Source organism: Acanthisitta chloris, unplaced genomic scaffold (assembly GCF_000695815.1).
Source record: "Acanthisitta chloris isolate BGI_N310 unplaced genomic scaffold, ASM69581v1 scaffold12603, whole genome shotgun sequence".
Classification (NCBI taxonomy): domain Eukaryota; kingdom Metazoa; phylum Chordata; class Aves; order Passeriformes; family Acanthisittidae; genus Acanthisitta; species Acanthisitta chloris.
The window spans coordinates 116,717-134,862 of record NW_008665536.1 but is presented as its reverse complement, the minus strand read 5'-3'; the positions used below and the strand labels follow the sequence as shown (position 1 = coordinate 134,862).

The following is an 18,146-nucleotide window of genomic DNA, read 5'->3' as shown; positions in this document are numbered from 1 at the left end:
GTGTCACACCGTGTTTTCCTTCTGAGTTCAGTCTGTGAAGTTTCAGGGCATGGGAGTTGTAGTTCATGATCATGTGCTAGACACCATTTTAGCAGCTGTACTATTTTTCATCCCTATTGTCTTCTGGCCCATCTTTCTTGTACCTTTTTACATGCTTTTGGTTGGATCTAAAGTAAAACAGATTTGCTCTGTGGATAAGAGAGATTTTAGCACCTGTTTTCTGAAGTCAAAGAAGGGATGGAATGGAGGCCATTGTGGAGATCTGAACTTGTTTCTCTCAAATGTAAAGTTTGTGGTTTTGGCATAGGCTCCAAAACTGCAAATCACCTTGACAAGAAAATTCACTGTAAAGCTCCAGCTGCAAATGTCTGTGAAATCAGCACAATTCTATCTCTGTCAGATGTGTTCCTCTTTTTCTGGCAAATATTTTCTCCAATCCTGGTGCTTTCTAGAATTCTCAGAAAGCGAAGAGGGCACTGCCAAGATGATTGTTGAGCAGAGTTCTTTTGCAAGTCTTGCATTGTACGAATTGGTACAAATTTCAGTGAGTGACCAGCTCTAATAGGATTGCAGTTCCTGTAATCACATTACTGCATTATTGCTAATGCTAAAAATTCTTTGGTTGAAATTAGCGCATATGCCCAGAGTGGAGTGTGTAAATTGATCGTATAACTTGGAATTCAAGAACTCAGTTATTGTACACAACTTTCAGTAGTTTTATGAAGAGTTTTCTACAGTTTGTAGCAAGGAAACTGAAGAAAGAAAGGAAGTTTGATCTTTTCATAAGAAATAGAGTTCTGGATATTTTTTAAGGATATTCTGCAAGAACTTTTTTTTAAGGAATGTAGGGGAGCGACATGACTTAGTACCTTATAAGATAAAACAGTAGTATAAAGGTGTATTTTTGTGGTTGGTTTTATTTTTTTAATCTTATTTACATAACGTTTTTCAGATGAGTGTTACATTTGGTATATTTTTTGTGTAGATTTTCTACTACAAACTCCAGCAAGGGTTCATATATCTGTTCAGGTACCCAAATTAGATAGTTTTTTAAGGAATTTGCATTTTTCATTGAAGAAATTAACTGGATGCTTAACAACCAACTTGTTAGGGTACTTCATGCGTATCAACCACCCAGGAACTTTGTTTTTCTTTCAGAACCAAAACATGAAAAGCAGACTGAGACTCAAGATACAGGTATATAAATGCATATATATGTGTGTATATGTATGGGAGGGTATGTATATGTTGGGAGGGTATTGTGTACACTCCCACAAACATCCAAACAGCTGTATGTATTTATATATGTATGAAATACAGTAGAAAATCATTGTTTCATATGTGAAGTGGAAATGCCTCTACAATAAATGTTATTGGAGTACATATTATTTTCACAATCAGAAATATTTTAGTCAAGTTAGCATAAAAATCATTAACTTGATTTTGCTATTTAGATGTATTGAAATGCATATTCTGTGTTACCTTCAGTTGTGACATATTGCCAGTTATAGTAAAGGTTCATCACACTCTGCGTTATTACAAAGTTTGGTTTTGAGCTATGAACTGAGACACCTTTAGTATGCTGTCCTTGAGGATTCATCTTTAAGGTCTGAAGTGACACAAAATGGGGTGTCTGAAGCTTTTAATGTGCAGTAGAAATGCTTGTAATTCAGCATAGACACTCAACCTGCTTGCTGACTGCTGTGAGCCTTGCTCATAACCTTTAAACCAGTGTGTAAGATTATTCAAATTCTGCAGGCTGTAAATACTAGCTCTGCTTTGGTGCAGGCATTTTCCTGGTGCCTTTGTCTAATAAGCAGAAGAAATCAAAAAAATTGTCTGCAGTACTCTCTCTGGGTCCTGTACACTTTGTCGTCTTGAAATCCGAGGTCTTTTGAGAGTCATCTAAGACAGCTCATTCAAAACAACCACAATCATTTAGTTTAAAATGAAGTAAAGAAATTCCCTGGTGTAAATAAATTGTGTCTGTTTTGTCACCAATCTTAAGAGGACGATCAAGTGAGGTGGAATCCATAATTTAAGTTGTAGAACTTGTTCATTGTCCTTCAAGAAGGAAATCAGAACTCACCAAAGAATTGCATGTTTATCCAAATAAAAAAACTTGTACTTCAAAAGTTTATAGGTTTACATCTTTCGAGTCTAGCAGATGGAGTCAATTCTGCAAATGGTGAAAGTGGGAGTATTTGATTGTACTTAGAAAGATTAAGAAGTGGGTTTAAAATTTTAGTTTTAATACTCATTGTGTCGTAATTCAAACAACAATTGTTCAGAAGGTTCAATTTTGAAATACTTACCTGATGAATACAACAGTTGTTCAGTGAAACTGGGGAAACAAATTTAAGTATTTTCTTTCCCTCACATTAAAATTCCTGTTTGTTAATAGCAGTTGACTGTTCACAGGTAAACATGTCTGTGTACTGGCTGTGTTCTTTTGTGCTGTGTGTAAGTTCTTTCAGATGAGGACTTGACCTCATTATTTCTCTGAATTGAATGTTTTCTTAGCTGTGGAGGACCTTCAGGAGGAGGTGAATGAAGCCACAGAGCCAGGTATATATGTTGTAATTGTGATCTTAAAATGTTTTGATGAAATATGCATTTTAAAATGTGATGTAGAAAAGAAAAAGCAAACCCATTATATACTTTTTCTTATTATACTTTTTTATAGATGAAATTAATGAAGATTTTGATATTGCTAAAGATCTCTCAGTTACAAGTTTTTATAGTTTGTGAGAGAAAACATTTTTTCTTCCATTTATATTTCATAGAATCATAGAATTTTAGGGGTTGGAATGGAGCTTACAGATCATCTAGTCCCAAAGACCCTGCCATGGTCAGGGACACCTCCCCACTAGACCAGGATACTTAAGGCCTCGTTCTACCTGGCTTTGGACACTGCCAGGGTTGGGGCAGCCACCACTTCCCTGGGCAACCTGTGCCAGCATCTTACCACCCTTAGAGTAAAAAACTTTTATCTAACCTAAGCTTGCCCTCCTTCAATTTGAACCCATTAGCCCTTTTCCTGTCATTGCAGTTCCTAACAAAGAGTCCCTCTCTGGCTCCCTTGTAGGCCCCTTCAGATATTGAAAAGTTGCAATGAGGTCTCCATGCAATCTTCTCCAGGCTGAACAGCCCTAACTTCCTCAGCCTGTTTATATTTGTTAATATAGTATCAAAAAAAAAACCAAGCCAAAAAAACCAAAGCAGAGAAATGTGCTGTATAGAATCACAGAGCAGTTTGGGTTGGAATGGACATCTAAAGACTGTCTGGTTCAACCCCACTGCCATGGCCAGGGACATATTTGATTAAGTCAGCTTGCTCAAAGCTCTGTCCAGCATGACTTCAAACACTTCTAATGATGGGGCATCGACTACAGCTCTGGGCAGCCTGCACCAGTTTCTCATCATGAAAAATTTCTTTATATGTCCAATCTTCATCTACCTTCTTTCACTTTTAAACTTTTACCCATTGTCATGTTGCTACAGGGATCAGTAAAAAGTCTCTCTCCATCTTTCTTAAAAGATCCCTTATTAAAAGGCTACAATAAGGTCTCTCTGGAGCATTCTGTTCTCCAGACTGTCTTTGTAGAAGAGATGCTTCATTCCTCTGATTGTCTTTGTGAACCTCCTCTGGACCTTTTCTAACAAGGCCATGTCTGTCTTGTGTTGAAAACTCCAGAGCTTAATTCAGAACTCCAGGTGTGTTCTCATGAGAAACCTCTTCTGATGCAACCATGGATATGGTTGGCTGGCTGGGTTGCGAGCACACACTGTTGGCTCATGTCCAGTGTTTTATCCACCAGAATCCCCAAGTCATTCTCTGCAGGGCCATGCTTAATTCTTTCTTCCCCCAGCCTGTATTGATATTGGGGGTTGCCCTGACCCTGGTGCAGGGCCTTGCACTTGGCCTTGGATCTCGAACTTGGCCTTCATGACAATCTTATGAAGTACTTACTCCATTCCTCAAATTGGAGCTCTATGTTCATTTTCCATGTTACCGTTCAGATTAAGTTGTAAATTTTTGTTTGCTGTATTGGTATTGGGGATTTTTAAATGACTGCTGTGTCAAATGCAGTTTAAAAATTTGCTCTAAGTAGTTTAAAATGACAGAATCACAGAATCAATTAGGTTGGAAAAGACCTCTAAGGTAATTGAGTCCAACCTATGACCTAATACCACCACATCAACTAGGCCATAGCACTAAGTGCCACATTCAGTTTTTCTTTAAAAGCCTCCAGGGACTCCACCACCTCCCTGGGAAGTCCATTCCAATGTCTCATCACCCTCTATGTGAAGAAATTCTTCCTGATGTCCAGCTTCAACCTCCCTGGCACAACCTGAGACTATGTGCTCTCGTCCTATCAAATTGTCATTAAGCAAGTTTTTTTCAAACATGGTGTTGATTCACCCAGCTGGAGACAAGTGATCTAAGCAGTTTAGTCTGGTCACAGCATGTAGGATTTGATACTATATTCATTTAGATTTTCTATCTAAAATGTCTTCTAATATAATTAAATGGGGAAATATAATTGTTTCACTCTGACAACAATAGTAACTAAAATCACTTTTGGTGTGTGTGATAGGAACAGAAGTCTATAACAAAGTGGAGCTAAACTTTTGGACAGGCAGTGCATTCAGTACCTTTTTTTCCTACTCTTAAGTTAACCTAATTGGTTGGTCTATAGTTTAAGTCTTCCTTTTTGTATGATGCTAATTCGATTGTGTGGCTGCTGGGTAACAAAAACAAAATTGTGAATGTACTGTATATAACTTTAACACTGATTTTCTTTGTAACAGTAGAAAGTAAACAAACAGAAGATGATGTGGCCATTGAACCAGAGGAATCAGGTTTGTATATTATGTTTTGCATGAGTTTGCTACTTAAAAAAACATAATTGATAAATATTATGGAATAACTCCTTTTTTTCTCAGTAGTTGAGAGTGCTACTAGTTCAGAAAAACCTATTTTGATAAAAATGACTGTATTGGGTCATATGATGAAGCTGGAAGATTTCTTTTCTATGCTCTGTTTCTCACCAGCCAGTCAGTAGTGCATACTCAGGAAAGATAATATATGTAACAAACAAAATGGAATGCCTCCCCAGCTTTGAGCGCTTTATTTATGGTTTTCTCAAGTCACAGAATATATTTCCTTCCCTTTAATTCTTATTGTCTGCAGCCAGCATCCTGGCTATTGTGAATTTTCTTCTGATGAGCCCCACTCCCTCCATGCATGAATAGGGACTGTGTGCAGCCTTCAGTCTATTAGCAGTAATAGAATTCAGTGGCATGTGATATGTCAAATTTAAACATATATATGGAATTAAAAATAACTGAATTTTGAAATCAAGTATTTCACAATTACAGGTGGGAACATGAGTGTATGAATGTTTCCTAAGCCCATTCTGTGGTTGCATGTGGGAGATTTGTGCTTCGGATAGTAGAATTTCAGAATTTTGAAGCACCAATTTGGAAACGGTGCAATCCTGCAATTTACTCATTGGCCTACCTAAGTATTAATCTTTGCCCTGGAAAAAAAAATCAGCTGAGGAAGAAATTTGCATCCCAGTTCTGCAAAAGTAGTATTACACAACAGTCTTGACAGGTCACTGTTTTAAACATAAGGGGTGGCAGAGGGAAGATTTTCTGTAAATATTTAGAGAACAGTCCGGTTTGAATTGTTTGTACATTTTTGATTTACAGAAATACCTGTTCAAGCTGAGGATTATTCAAAGGATGATCGAGTAGGTAAGTCAATCCTAAGTGCTTGGGGTTTTTTTCTTAAAAAAATGAAGCTGTAACTACATGGGAATTTGTAAACAAATTACTTTGTGGAGAGACATGAAGGGCTGTCATTATTGTCAAAGTTGCTTCTTGGGTTTTAAGCAATAAATGTACTGGATAAATGCTAGTCGTAGTTACTGGGTTACACAAAAACATTCCAAATAAAACTGTGAGTAGTTTTAGTTTTAAACTTAATTTTTAATTATTTCAGAGTTGCATAGTTTTGCTGTAAAGGGAAATAGAACAATTTCAGGTCTCAAAATATGTGTGTACTTCCTTTTCAGGGTAACTGATCATGGGTGGTGATTGTGTTACTTCTCTGTGTGTCAGTTGGATCTATTGGAGTCTGACTGTGGCACATTCTTTGGGCACTGCTCTGGAAACAGGACTGTTTTGTCATGCCATCACGTTTTTCTTGGCGTAACTGATTTTAAGAACAGGAACACTTCCAGTTTTTCCATCTGGTGCCTGACAGTAGTAGACATAGATTTTTCCAAAACCATTTTTAGAGTAGCTGAGTGACTTCTAAATTTGAAGACTGCATATTGTTACATTTTGCCTGCGTTTTGGAGTTACTTATTACTAGTTGCTAGTTTGTTTGTTGTAACGAGGTAGTTGTGTTGAGTACAGCAAAGAGTTGTGTCTCAGTGCATTAGATCAAAGAAGCTGCTGAGAGTCCTGACAGCTGTATTTCTGGGTTTTCTTTTCTCATTAGCCCGAGCACTTTCCTGGGTTAGTTAATCATTGCAGAAGCTTTTATAAGGTGCCCAGGAAGTTATGGAGGGGGTTGGTTTTGCTTGCAGAAAGGGAAACTTCTATTTGGTTCTTGGGCATGCCAGAAGTAGCCAGAGCAATGAAAAAACATATGAGTCCTTTGTGGCTGCTCAGTACAGATTGTAGGCATGGTTTAGTTCATGTTGTAATTTATATGCTGAACTTTAATAGAGGTGGTTTGAAATACTCATATCAGTATGTAACTGTGGAGTCTGCAAGGACTTTCTAACCTGTTTATCACAACCACCACATGGTGTGTTGAAATGTTTGAAGTCAGAGGTATTAATTAATAGGCATCTTACCTAAAAATGTTTTGTTTCATAATGAATATGATGTATTCTTAACAAACAGTAGTTACCATTGACAGCTTGGGCAAGAAGTTCAGCAATGGTAGTCGTCACTTGGTTTGTTGTGCATTAAATTGGAACTGTAGAAGAAGAAAATAAGTTTTCTCTCAGAAAATGGTGCTGCTTACAGTTAAAATAACAAAAAGACCCTGATAGGACTATTAGAAAATTCCAGCAGTAAGTAATTCCACTGTGCAATGTCATTTGTATTGATGTGAGGATATTGAGATGATCTCTTGACTTACACATACTAGTTTAATTTTAAACTCATAAGCCAAGTGTCAACTTGAAATCTTCAATTTTTAGGCTTTTTGATCATATTTCTATCACTTTTTGTGCTGTAATTGCAGTAGTAAATTCATTTTCCTGCCTTCACCAAAAAAAAAATAAAAATCTTAGGTGTTCTGTACAGTGCTCCAGACCCTTCACTAGCTTTGATGCCCTTCTCTGGACACGCTCCTGCACTTAATTTTCTTTCTTGTTGTGAGAGGCCCTAAACTAAACACAGGATTCAAGGTACAGCCTCACCAGTGCAGAGTACAGGAGATAATCACTCCTTTAACTACAGATGTATTTTTCAAATAAGATGGTGGAATTGAACCTAGTTTTCCACTCTTCTTTTGTCGTATTGCAATACTGAGAGTCCTTACTGTTTTCAAACACTGTTAGAATGAGAAACCGCTTGTTTAACTTTGACACTGCACGTATTTCTGATCCTTTCAAAAGGTCTTTTAGATTTTCTTTTTTTCACCTGCTGTTGTTTTCAAAACTAGTGCAACACACTTTTTAAATTACAGGATTAACCTTAGTTCTATCCTGGCATATCTTGTGGAAACAAATAGTAGCAACAGTACAGAAAGGAATTAATTATTTTCTTTTTCCCTTCACAGGGAGAAAGCGAGAGAATCAATCAAAACGTATTTATTCAGTTCTTAAAGACACTAGTAATTATTAGATGTAGTAATACGTGTGGTTCTTTGTTTAAGGAGTAGCAAACGAAAATAATTTGATCCGCACAAAATCTGCCGCAGTGGCCCTGCATACATAAAAATCTTTAGAAATTTATGCAGTTATGTGGGAACCACTCCAAAGGTTCAGAAATAACAGAAATGCTGTTATTTATATTTTTTCTATAAAGCTTATTGTTTTAGCACATACAGTAGAATTGAAGTGGCATCTCTGAAAACTGAGAAACAGGGAACAGAAATAAACTACTGGCCATAAATAAAAATTTAATTAGTATTAAATTATTATTTCTTCCTGCTATTCAGTATGTTTACCTGCCTTTTTTGTATGTGAATATTTCAGTTTGCAAGCACCATTATTCTCATTTTTCCTCTTAGAGTATGACATTCATGTTTGCCCGCGATTTTGTTTTCCTATGTTATTTGCAGTAGAGGATTCAGTAGGGGAATTTTGTTGTTAGAAGTCTTTTGTCTTTGTTCAATAGATTTTACTTCATCAGGTATTCAAAGCTAATATTTCCTGTTCTTTCAACAATACTAATATTGAATTTCATTGTACTAGAGACAGTCAAGATCTCTCTTCTGAATGAAGAACGCTTTTATACACATATGTGCTCTTTGTGTAACAAACATAACTTCAGGCAGTTTAAAAGAAATTTGGAAGTGTCACTATAGAGTCCTTATTCTTCAGTAGTATAAATTCAGACAACTACATTTGAAGCATGGTGGCACCAGTTTGTATCAGGTTGGGAACAGTTGTTCGATATTTAACTGAAACATAGGAACTTAATTGTTTTGGAAAGAGGTAGTTCAGAGGTTGAATTTAGCTGGGAGGAACATTCTTACGTCACCAGTGAAGGGATTGGGTGTGTAACTTGAATATGCTAGAGTATAAGTCAAAATCTTGCTGACTTCAGGGCATATCACAAAAAAAAAGCAATACTAGGAACATACATCTTTAGGTATCTGTAAATACTGTTTTCCAGTTCTCTGAGTTTACTTCTAAAGTTATTGCCAGTATTCTTTTCCAGGTATAGGCTACTGTGACTGCAGTTATAGTCTTCATTTTTGTCAATTGATGCACTTGAGTAGTATTATAGGCCAGTTTGAAATATTACTCATTTAGGGGTTTTTTGGCCAATCCTGTTTTACGTTGGCACATAAATTGCAGTGGTTATGATAGAGTGGTACTTGTTGGAGACATACTTTAAGGGAGACATGTTGTGGGTTTTGGCATACCATTGTTCTTTGTATTTGGATTTTGATCCCTCTTGTATGTGTTCAGATTTAAAATGCCTACAGGTTGTTCCACTCCCACCCCTTCACCTTGTATCCTTGACATTTTTATAACCCTACATTTATTTTACCAACTGCTAAATCCCTTATGTGTAGAGAAGTTTCCACTTTAGACCTTTGACCCTTCCTCATTCCCTGGCTCCTCTTTTCCAAATGTCTTTGACTTTAAGAAAAAAGAAAAAAAAAAACCAACACAAAAATCCCTGAAAGCCACCACCAAAACCCACCAAAACAAAAAACTGCTTTAATGTATTTGTGAAATGGCCTAAATTTCCCTTACAAGGTAAATGAAGTGCCATATGGTAATAAAAAATTTACTGCCTAAATATTTAAAAGTTTGTATTTCCCACTTTATACAGCAACTTTGTGTATATTTATTATGAGAGCTCCTAGAAATTATAGCTTTCTCAAATTAACTAGCCTGATACAAAGTTGCATTTTTTAGCATTGAAGACTTTTTTTGTTGTTGTTTTAGAGTAAGTTGTGTTTTGGTTGGTCCTTTAATATAGATTTCCCCTTATTTTTTCAGATACTTAAAGCTTCAAAAGAAAAGTCCCTACATCGGGAGGACCAGCCCTAACCATACGCTACAAAAGGGGAGCAGATGGTTGTAATAGATCTTATGATGTAATTACCAAGCAGTTCAGGGTTTGGGGAATGAACACTAAGATGTTGTAAATGGGTTTTAGCCAACTGTCATTTTAGTAAGCTTTTTTAACACTTTGATGTTTAGTTTACATTCCTGTCTGATATTATTTTTTCCCCTTGGTCAAGTTTAGTGAATTCATTATTTTTCTTCTGTGTTTGTGACAGAGTTGCAACTTTGAGCTGCATTTCATATGTACTGTTTAAGCAATTGTTAATATTCTATTTATAACATAGCAGCAAGTACATTTTTTCAGATTTTAATATATATCTTTTGTTGTGGATTCATGCAGTATGTACAGAGCAGTTTGGTCAAATGAAACATATAATATTATGAACTTTTAAATGATTTATAACTGCTGATATAGCATACAGCCTACTTGCATTTTATTAAAAACACTAATCAGGCACACACTATGCTGTGAAGTTTGACTCGTATCTTTTTTGCACTGATGTTATGTCAACAGTTACATGACATGAATTTCAGGTGATTTTTAAAATAGCCTAAGAAGGTACAAAATGTGGGTTTAATTCATGCTAGTAAAAGAGCAAATTACTAAATTATATTTTTCAAAAACCCTTTGTGTGAATTAGAACTTTTTATTTATGCTCATTTGAGTTTTAAAGCAAAAACATGATAACCTGACAGGGAGTCAGTGGAGACTGCAACAAAACTGAGTTGCTGGAATCAGGTTGAATTTGGTAAAATTATTGTGGTTTGCCTACCAATATGATGATCTCAAAGCTGGATTTAGTAAGCGTTCTATTCAGTAAATGATTTTAAAAGTCAAATTTCCATAAATACTTGATTGGCAAATTTTATTTAAAGAAAGAAGAAAGCTTTGGAAATTCAACGCTAAGAAAAGTGGGATATCAAAATTTAAGACCTGCAATTACAAATGCTCCTATAAATGGTACATCTAAAGTTTAGACTGTGAGTGGTTTAGAATTTTAACATAACAGGTGTACTTTGTACCTGTTCTGTGCTGCTGTTCCACAATCATGAAGACATATTTTATTCTTTGGTATTTTGCATGTGTTCCTTTTTGGCTCAGGAATAATTGCTGTGATTTTAGGAAGTTGCCAAGCCTGATACAAGAGCTTAGAAGAAATACACTAAGATAAATTCTGAAGAAGGAAAACCAATTTGGTAACCCTAACAGTGGTTGCCTTTTGGTTTACAGGGAGACTTTCAAGTTCTGTAACACTGTCTTGAAGTCAGGTTTTTAGATGCTTACATTTATAGTAAACGGGGCATCATATATGCTTGCCTTTTTCTTGGGATTGGGATTTCAGTAAAACTCCACGTGAGTGTTACATCCGATCAACAAATACAGATGTCCCAAAGTGATTTCTTTAGACTTTTCAGGAAAGCAATAATACTATTAGACTGTGATGTGGTTTGGGATGGAATATTCTAGTGAAATTACCTGTGATTGTGAATTGCAGAGCAATAATTTTTACAAAGCCATATTTTGTGAGGAAGCTTGGGAGTAATTTTAGAAGGGTGAATGGAGGACTTTTTATATAACAGTGGCAGCCTATTTGTAGATTTCTGGGACTGTGAGAGTATATTATGCTGTGATTAAATTTTAAGTATTTTGTAACTGGGTATGTGATTTTACGTGCTTCATGTTTACAAAAATATGCCAAGCTGAGCAAGGTCAAGTGGACTATTAAAAAAATGTATATTTAATCTGTTTTAATGTTTGGCTGCAATAAAACACAGAAGAATATCTTTGTCTTTCTAGTGTCATTATTTATTCCTAATTGTGGTAGATATTAACTATAGGGATTAATATTTGACTCAGCCACTATCATTGGTTTTAAGTTATAATTTTGAGTATTTAAAAATATATTTGAAAGTATTATTTACAAGGAGAAAGAAATATAACAAGTACAATTAATTTTATTTCTGGCTGGTATTATGTGAAGGAAGCAGGCAGTACTCTAAGGTCTCTGTCTTCTGTAATTGTGTTGTGTTTCTCCTTTTGGAGTACTGGCATTTTGCAACCAGTTTGGCCTGAATTTTTCCCATGATACGTAATTTCTATTTGTAACTTAAAATGGATGAGATAACACTCTTTAACAAATGCAAATGTCTGTGGAAAGTGAGATATCTACCTTTCATTGTATCATAAATGAACTCTACAGATCATCTAGTCTCAACCCCCTCTGCCATGGTCAGGGATACCTTCCACTAGACCAGGTTCTCAAGGCTTTATCCAGCCTCCCTTGAACACTGCCAGGGTTGGGGGCATCTACAACCTCCCTGGGCAACCTGTTCCAGTGTCTCACCACCCTCACAGTAAAAAACTTCTACCTAATATCTAATCTAAATTTCCCCTCTTTCAACTTATACCCATTACTCCTTGTCCTATCACTACAGTTCCATATGAAGAGTCCCTCTCCATCTTCTCTGTAGGCCACTTTCCGATACTGGAAGTTTGCTATGAGGTCCCTACACAAATTTCTCCAGGCTGAACAGTCCAAACATTCTCAGCCTGTCTTCATAGGGAAGGTGCTTCAGTCCTCTTATCAGCTATGTGGTCTCCTCTGGACTTGCGCCAGCAGTTCCATGTCCTTCTTATGTTGGGGACACCAGACCTGTATGCAGTACTCGAGTTGGGGTCTCACAAGAGCAGAGTAGAGGGGGAGAATCACCTCCTTTGACCTGCTGGCCACACTCCTTTTGATGAAGCTTAGGACATGGTTGGGTTCCTGGGCTGCAAGTGCACACTGCTGGGTCATGTGGAGTTTTTCATCAACTGTCACCCCCAAGTACTTCTCTGCTGGGCTGCTCTCAACCACTTCTCCACCCAGCCTATAGGTGTGTCTCAGGTTGCCATGACCCAGGTGTAGAACCTTGCACTTTGCTTTGTTAAACATCATGAGGTTGGCATCATCCCACTTGTCAAGCTCCCTCTGGATGGCATCCCTTGCCTCCAGCATGTCGACTGCCCTACACAGCTTGGTATCATCAGTGAACTTGCTGAGGTTGTACTCGATCCCACTGTCCATGTCATTGAGAAAGATGTTGAATAGTATTGGTCCCAGCACTGACCCCTGAGTGACACCACTTTTTCTTACAGAATATCATCCATAGTTTAAATCAGAAATCTAGTAAGGTCTGTACAGTTCTGTTTGAAAGCAAAAATCTTCTAGACTTTTTCAGTTTTCAAACACCTCCATAGCTTTAATGATGAAATATTGCTGAGTAAGAAGCTGTAGTTTTAAAAAAAAGTCAAAAGATTACATTTTTCTTTATAATTTTACATTGCTGCAATGCTTCTTGCTCTATCTCAGTACATCTATGAAGTCTTGGATTCAGTTGCTTTTTTTGGAAATCACAGGAGGAAATACCAATAAGGAAAGGGTAGGATATTGTTTTATTTTGTTGTATTTTAATATTGACAATTTACTACAAATTTAAGTGACTTTTTCATATTCTCAGTAATTTAAAAGGTACCATATCATGGTACTTCTTTCTAAGAAGTAAAGAAAATGGCTAAGATTTGATAGGAAGGACACTGAAAAATGTAATGTTTTTACTGAATATCATTTGTCTTTTACATATATTTAAATAAATTGTATTGTGCACTTATAGTGTTGATTGAGAGTCATGTAAAATCTACAAGGTCTGAAATAGATTTTTGATTGTGACATGGGTCATTGTTACATGCTGTCACAAACATTTAGATGTAATGTCAAAAATAAATTTATTCTTTATGATAGAAACTTTCTTGGGAACACCTGTTGCATATGTGACACAGTGATAGCAGTCCCGGCCTGTGGAGATGAGCTAAAACAATTTTGTCCATGATTTTGATCTAGATTTGTTTTTGCTGGAAATTGAGAAATTGAGTCAAGGATGAGAGGGGTTTGAAGAGCTAGGAATTGGTTTTTTGTCTGAGCTACAATTGGGTTTAGTTCATGACAAAACAGTCTCAAGATTTGTTATCATATCTCTGTGTTTGAGATAGCACATTTTTAAGCCTTTGTCAGCAATAGCATAACTAAAACCATTTTCACTATCAAAGTATGCCAGGGATTGGTGAGAAGGGAACAAAGCAACATGTGCTGAATATGATGCATCATACTTAGTTAAGTATGGTGAAAACTGAGAGAAACAAGATCTTCAGAGCTAACAAGATCAAGTTGTGATGAATTTCAAAAACAGCTGCCTAGAAGGAGAAGTTAAAGTATTTAAAGATCATTGGAGAAGCTTTGGTAAAATGAATGGTACCTAATTTAGCAGAGTACTAAAGTCTGAGAGTGCGTTTAGAGGACTGATTCTAGTACATAGATGGGCATAGAGAACTGAGGTTATATATGGTGCTTGAGTCTCAGTAGTAAAGAAATGCCAAGCTAGACAAGAAACGGAAGATAGGAGCAGGCTTTAGAGACAGCTCATAGCTTGTTCTACCTATGAGTTGCAGAAATAACTTGAATATCCAGGATGTGTGGAAGCAGATCACTGAGTGACCTAGAAGGAAGTAGAGAGAAGAGGTCAGGTGAGAATGTCAATGTTGCTGATAAAGGAGAAGTTGCAGGGAAAATAGGTGGCTAAGGAGCATGCTGTGTCATGGTTAGGAGTTGTTTGTGTGCTGTGAGCTGATAAAAAATAATAGAAATATGAGTATTTAAACTGTTCTGTGTAAAAAGTAGAAATATAAATCTGGACCTGCATTATTGCTCTTTTTTAAATGCAGTGTTTCTGATGATGTACAGATATACATGACCATTTCTTGTGTGATGTGCACAAAAAAAATCCAAATGCCAATATTTGAGGAAGTACTGCACTATGCTTTCGTTAATATACTGTTAGAATACTAATTATCCCTTAGTATGTAATTGACTCTATGGATCTCTTGTTATTTCTTTCAATTTAATTGACAGTATAGATTTTGTGATATAATTGAGAGTTGAATGACTTTTAGCGTGACCGTTTTTATTTAATTTACCATATCGCAACCAAGTTAATGCTCATTCTGCCTGGTACTGAATATAAATCGGAGTTGTACTGTCCATACATTCAGGAGTAGCGGTTGTCAGCCTGTATTAAAGGGTTAAATGAGAGTGTTAAATAATTTGATTTCATGTATGTGTAACCCAGTTTATCCATGAAAAAAATGTTTTTAATGGTGTGTCTTATTCACAGTATAATGCTTTCGAGCAGCCAGGTTAAAAAACTGTGAGGATTGAGTATTCTAACAAGGTGTCTCTAAATGACTTGGAAATTGAAGAAAATGTCTTTTTATATACATAAGAATACCTCAACAGTATATATTAGAGAGGAAAATAACTGACTAAAAGCCAACATAACTCTCTTCTTAGTGTTTTCTAAGTTTATTGTAAGGAAATACTGGAAGTTTAAGGGGACAAAACTGAAAGCAGAACAGCAATGCTAGAATTGTGAGGCAAGATGTTTTAAATGTTGTGGAGTAGGGTAGGATCAAAAAGTGTTTAGAGAGGAGATAAAAGAGGAGATGACAAGCCTGTTTGAGTCTACCCCCTTCATGATATCCACATACATGACTTTGGTAAAGGATGTAGTCTGCCTTTGCTACAGTCTGTCTTAATACTTAGTTAACATTTACCTGTGCAGTCAGATGTTTACAAAGCACCTATTAAATTATTTTACAAGTTGAATAAAGACAAAGCCTTCCAAGTGCCCAAGTCACTTCTGACAATGAGACAGGTGCCCAATTGATTTTCACATTTTAGTCAAATGTATATGTTAAGATAGTGTTCCCAATAGTTTTTAATGAGTAAACAGATTTTCTTTCTTGCAAAATAGTTTGCAATGTAAGTATGTATTACCAAAAATCTACTAAATATCTAAAGGGGAAATTCTATGAAATATTTTGTGATGGAAGCAATAATGTAATAGTTGAAGCATCTGCAGAGGAAGATCTTTTAGGTAACTATATAGTTCAGTAATCTATGGTTACTTAAAGAACAAAACAGAAACAAAAAATCCTGTTGGCTCAATTATATTTTGAGTATAAGTTGTAATTTTTTTGTACCTCTTTTTATCATAAACTGTTAACAGACTATTTCAATGAAATTATATTTTTAATATTCTAGGGAAGAATGAAAAAGAAACTGAACACGACAAAACAGAAAAAGGTAAGTCTGAAAGTAATGCTCTGTTCTGCAAGTCAAAAGCATGCTTTCTGGGAGGATTGACTTAAATCAGACTAAATAGTAGTGAAACTTAGCTCCTGTACATTCTATGTAGATAAACTGCAGTTGGAGAAACATCCAGAAAGTATCTGCTTTTGTCAGTAAACACATAGTTGTTTCCAAGGCTGTCATCTGTATTCTCCTCTTAAATGGTCACAGAATAGAATGATAGAACTGTTTAGGTTGGAAAAGACCTTTAAGATCATCAAGTCCAACTGTTAACCTGACACTGAACCATGTCCCTGAGTAATACTTCTTTTAAATGCCTCCAGGGCATCCTGGCAACCCTTTCAGTGGAGACATTTTTCCTAATATCCTATCTAAACCTCCCCTGGAGCAACTTGAGGCCATTACCTCTTGTCTTGTCACTTGTTGCCTGGGACTGAGAGAAGAGACTGACCCCCATCTCACTACCACCTCCTTTCAAGTAGTTGTAGAAACTTCTATGGTTTCCCCTGAGCCTCTTTTACTCCAGGCTAAACTACCCCAGCTCTCTCAGTCACTCCTCGTAAGGTTTGTGCCCCAGACCCTTCACCAGCTCTGTTGCCTTTGACACACTTCAGCACCTCAATGTCATTCTGTGGTGAGGGGCCCAAAACTGAGCTCAGGATTTGTGTATGACATCACCAGTGCTGAGTACAGAGGGACAATCCCTGCCCTGGTCCTGCTGGCCACGCGATTGCTGATACAGGCCAGGATGCCACTGGCTTGAGTTCATCTGGCTGTCAACCAGTACCCCTAAGAGCCTTTCCAAAAGGCAGCTTGCCAGCCACTTTTCCTCAAACCTGCAGCATTTCACTGGGTCACAGGGTGGTTGTGACAACTCCTGCTGTCTCAGGAGTAAGATGTTCAGTGTCATTCATATTCCTAATTTAGGACTGTGGAGATCACAGTTTCACCAAGCTCCTCTTGCGCCTGTGGCAAGAGCCAGCTTGGGCTGCCTGGTCCTAGGCGCTGGTTTCAGCACTGGCAGCTGTGCTAAGCCTAAGGTGAGAAGAAAATCAGTCCTTGTGAGCTCCATGTTTACTCAGTAAGGGTTTCTGTCTGTCTTGGTTTATATAGGAAGATGCAGAGGCAGGTTTGATGAAAAAGAAGTGAGGTTTTGCTAAAGAGCACTGTGACTTTGTTCTCCCTATGATGACATTGGCTCTGGCCCCATGCATGTCCATGTCACTGCATGAAACTTGCAGAACCTCCTTCTCTGGGGTCATGTTTTGTAGCTGACAATAGCTGACAGTGCACAGAGACCTCAGGGCCTCTGCCAAGGGATCTGGTGACTCTGCTGGTGTCTACTCCTTTTTCGTTCCCTTTCCATTTTCTGTGTGCTGTTATTTTATATTTGGGTACTTAGGAATGCTACTTTTATCATCTTTGGTAAGGTTTATTAGTTTTGGTTTTCTATATTGGTACTTCAGATATAACCTTCTAGGACTGGCAAGCGTTAAACATTTTATTTAATTATGAAATACGTCACACGTAAACATTACATATAAAAAGCAAAAGAAATTTGCAAAGCAAGGCAGTTATGTCTACATTTCCATTTATAAAAGGATAGGTTTGGCAAGAAATACCTTACTGTACTGGGCTTCCATACTTGATAGAAGGAAAAAACCACCATTATGTCCTGGCTTTATTGAACTGTTAGAACAGTATAATAAAATGACCCTAATAAGATGCAGCAATAAATTGATGACTATGATGAAAATACTGTAATGTGATTGTGTGGTGTATGTAGGAAACTGAGAAATCTAAAGAGCTGAGAATTTTAAAATTAATATTTAGCTTGGATTTAGGGTTTGCTTATGATTTTGACAGTGCATGGAGATGTATGTGCAAGACTGCATTTGTTTTTTGATATTTGGACATACAAGCTCCAAAGAGCCTTCTGTGCAGAGAGCATTTAGAGCTTTGAGTAGATATTACGGCATTAACATTTTTCACTGCTGCAGCCTTCACAGTACTTTGTTCACCTAGTGTCTTAATAATTCTGTAAATTTCAGTATTCAACAATATTTCATGGAGTTTATTTAAGGTCTCATTGAAATTTCTTCTGTATTAACAAAATCTCCCTCCAAAAATTCCTCTAAAGAAACAAAAAAATAAACTTGTTTGTAGTATACTATTACTT

The 18,146-nt window shown here is 36.7% G+C and overlaps 1 protein-coding gene across 1 annotated transcript in view; it reads left to right on the top strand.

The window, feature by feature from the left end:
* Positions 1-18,146, top strand: part of ASPH (aspartate beta-hydroxylase) — a 97,036-nt gene that overhangs the window by 35,086 nt on the left and 43,804 nt on the right. Inside the window, exons 10-15 of the mRNA XM_009071799.1 lie at positions 1,159-1,197; positions 2,524-2,568; positions 2,687-2,734; positions 4,816-4,866; positions 5,722-5,766; positions 15,920-15,973. Of these exons, the coding sequence (XP_009070047.1) occupies positions 1,159-1,197; positions 2,524-2,568; positions 2,687-2,734; positions 4,816-4,866; positions 5,722-5,766; positions 15,920-15,973 (282 nt within the window). The remainder of the gene's footprint in view (positions 1-1,158; positions 1,198-2,523; positions 2,569-2,686; positions 2,735-4,815; positions 4,867-5,721; positions 5,767-15,919; positions 15,974-18,146) is intronic.